Source organism: Emiliania huxleyi, assembly GCF_000372725.1.
Source record: "Emiliania huxleyi CCMP1516 chromosome Unknown EMIHUscaffold_1540, whole genome shotgun sequence".
Lineage (NCBI taxonomy): Eukaryota > Haptophyta > Isochrysidales > Noelaerhabdaceae > Emiliania > Emiliania huxleyi.
In genome coordinates, this window is record NW_005201046.1 from 1 (window position 1) to 2,511 (window position 2,511).

General features: G+C 64.3%; 1 protein-coding gene across 1 annotated transcript in view; it reads right to left on the minus strand.

Moving 5' to 3' along the window:
• Window positions 1-23: 23 nt before the first annotated feature.
• EMIHUDRAFT_253041 (hypothetical protein) overlaps window positions 24-2,511 on the minus strand; it is a gene marked incomplete at both ends in the record, with an annotated part of 4,667 nt that continues 2,179 nt past the window's right edge. Inside the window, 4 exons of the mRNA XM_005786103.1 lie at window positions 24-931; window positions 1,068-1,134; window positions 1,292-1,462; window positions 1,541-2,412. Coding sequence (XP_005786160.1) covers window positions 24-931; window positions 1,068-1,134; window positions 1,292-1,462; window positions 1,541-2,412 — 2,018 coding nt within the window. The remainder of the gene's footprint in view (window positions 932-1,067; window positions 1,135-1,291; window positions 1,463-1,540; window positions 2,413-2,511) is intronic.

The following is a 2,511-nucleotide window of genomic DNA, read 5'->3' on the forward strand; positions in this document are numbered from 1 at the left end:
CACGTGCCGGCGGGGTGTTCGACTTCTCGCGCCGCTTGGAGTTCATCCCGGCCGGCTTGAGGTCGCCAAAACCCTCACGCGCGCGCTTCGCGCACGCATCTGCGAAGCTGACAGCCTCTCCCTCCCTTGCGTCAGACGAGGCGACGACCGACTCGTCCCCCTCCATGAAGTCCGACCGCATCATCTCGCCGGTGAGCCAGTTCTTAAACACGCCCCCGTGCCCGTCCGCCTCGTCCTTGCCGTGCCCCGTGACCTCCAGCATCTGGTCGATGGTCACACGCTTCCCTTTCGCCCGCAGGTCAGCGACTAGCACGCAGAGCAGGTACATGGCTTTGCTGCACTTGTACTGTTTAGCGCACCCGTCCGTCTTGAGCCACACAGTGCCCCCGTCTAGTAGCACATTCGCTTGCAGCAGCTCATCCAGCATGACACGCATGTTGTGCGTCGTCACTTTGGCCTCTTGCGCCTTGTAGTCAGAGCAGTGGTAGTAGATCTGCTTCTCTAGCACACCGAGCGAGTCGAGCTCCTTGCCCCGCTCCTCAGGCGACATGGAGGCGAGCCCGGCCAGCACCGGGTCGTCCGCCGGGATCGTCGCCTTGAACCCCTCAGCCACAGCCACCTCGATAGTGATAGCGGTATTGACCCAATGCTCAGTCTGAATCTGCGTCCTGCGCAGGCGGTTGAGTTTCTCCGAGTAGTCCATGATCAGCGAGAGGTCACCTTTCCGAATGGCCGCCCTGTCTTTGCGCACCATCCAGGTCCACTTTGCCATCTGGTTGTGAAAGCAGAAGTATTGCAGTTTCTCTCGGTACTGCTGCATGAATTCGCCGATAGGCACGGTCTTCTCGACCAGCATCAGCTTCGACGTCTTCTTGCGGTCGCCAGTGGTCTCGTCGACGTACGACGTCTCCACCTCACGTGTCTCATACACCTGGTGTGTGACGCGGTAGGCGGTCGCCGACGTGTCCTCCTCGCGCGGGCTCGTCTTCATCTTGGACACCCCGCAGTGCTTGCAGCGGCCGAGTATGCACCTGAGAGAGAGCGCTTACTGTAACGTGTAGCGCTACCGTAGCGGGGTTGGTTTTTTTGCCGGTGGCAGGTGCCCCTCGAGCAAATGTGTCGGAGAGTATCCGCCTAGAGTGTTTCTACTCATAATAATGTTCGAAGCGATTCGGGTGTGTGGTTTTGGATTTTTAGCGTAAAAACAACAGCTTGGGTCCATCTTCTCTGGCTACAGGCTGTGACAGCGAGAATAGAGTGAGCCACGACCGAAATTGCATCTACGGCGCACGTCAGGCTCGCCGAGCCCGTCGCGTCGCATGGCTGGCACAGCGAGGCAGCGACGGCGTCCTTGGGCGCGGCGTGGTCGTACGCGGCCGTGTAGCCGGCGCCGTGCCGCTTGGCGAGCGACGCGCGCGCCCGGTTCAGGGCCTGGTGCTGGAGCCGGAACTCGATGCAGTACCTAGGAGAAGCACGCAGAAGATTCACGCACGGGCAGGCACGTGGCAGCGCGGCGCGGTGCGCGCGCCGGCAGCCGCACATGTCCAAGTGGCGCTTGGTCATGCGCCGCAGCTCGCGTGGCCTCAGCTTCCGGAAGGCAGCCTCGCCAATGATGACGGTCGGGTTGGCCTTTTTGAAGTCGAGGTACACGTCCGTCAGCGAGACCTCGCTCAACAGCTTGGGCACGAAGATGTCCTCGCCCTGGTCGTCCTTGAATTTCAGCACGTCGGACTTGATGGGCGAGCGCTTGATCGAGGGGTGCGCCACGTAGAACTCGAGCACCATGCGCTTCACCTCGTCACTGTGCCGGTGGCCGAGCAGCGTCCGCGTTGCAAGCCAATACGCCCGCAGCTCGGGGTCATCCAGCTTGCGCCGCCGCTCGAGGGCCGCAACGAGGCGGCGGTGCGTGGTGGACGGCGACATGCCGAGCAGCTCAGCGATCTCGCGCACGCGCGACACCTTGGCGACCGGCACCTCGCCGCCGTCCGCCTTCGCCTTCTTCGCGTGTCGGCCGCGCTGCAGCGCCTCGCCCTCCTCCTCCTGCGCCAGGAAGACGAGCAGTGTGTCGACCGCCTGATGCTCGTCGTTCGTCAGCGACCCGCGCGACCGCTTCCCGTCCGTCGCGAAGATGCCCGCGAGTGACTTGCGCACGCGCCCGAGCAGCTCCTCAGCCAAAGAGACGTCGGACTGCGTTCGCAGGCCGACGGAGGCCGCCGCCTCCGGGTACCTCTTCACGACGGCGTCGAGCACGACGCCCGCCTGGTACGGATCGGCCGGCAAAGAATCGGCGGTCTTGGATACCGCTCGCTGCGAAGCCCGCACGGTCGCCGCGTCGCCTCGCGCCTGGCCGTCGGAGCGCACGCGAAAGGCTTCGTTGCGTTGCTCGATGCTGACCGGTTCGAGCGGCCCAGACTTCGGCAACAGCGCCTCCCGCGCTCGCGCCAGCTCCGCCGCCTTGGCCGCGTGCGCCAGCGACGCCGCCGCCGCCGCCTCAGTCTTCGCCGCCAGTTG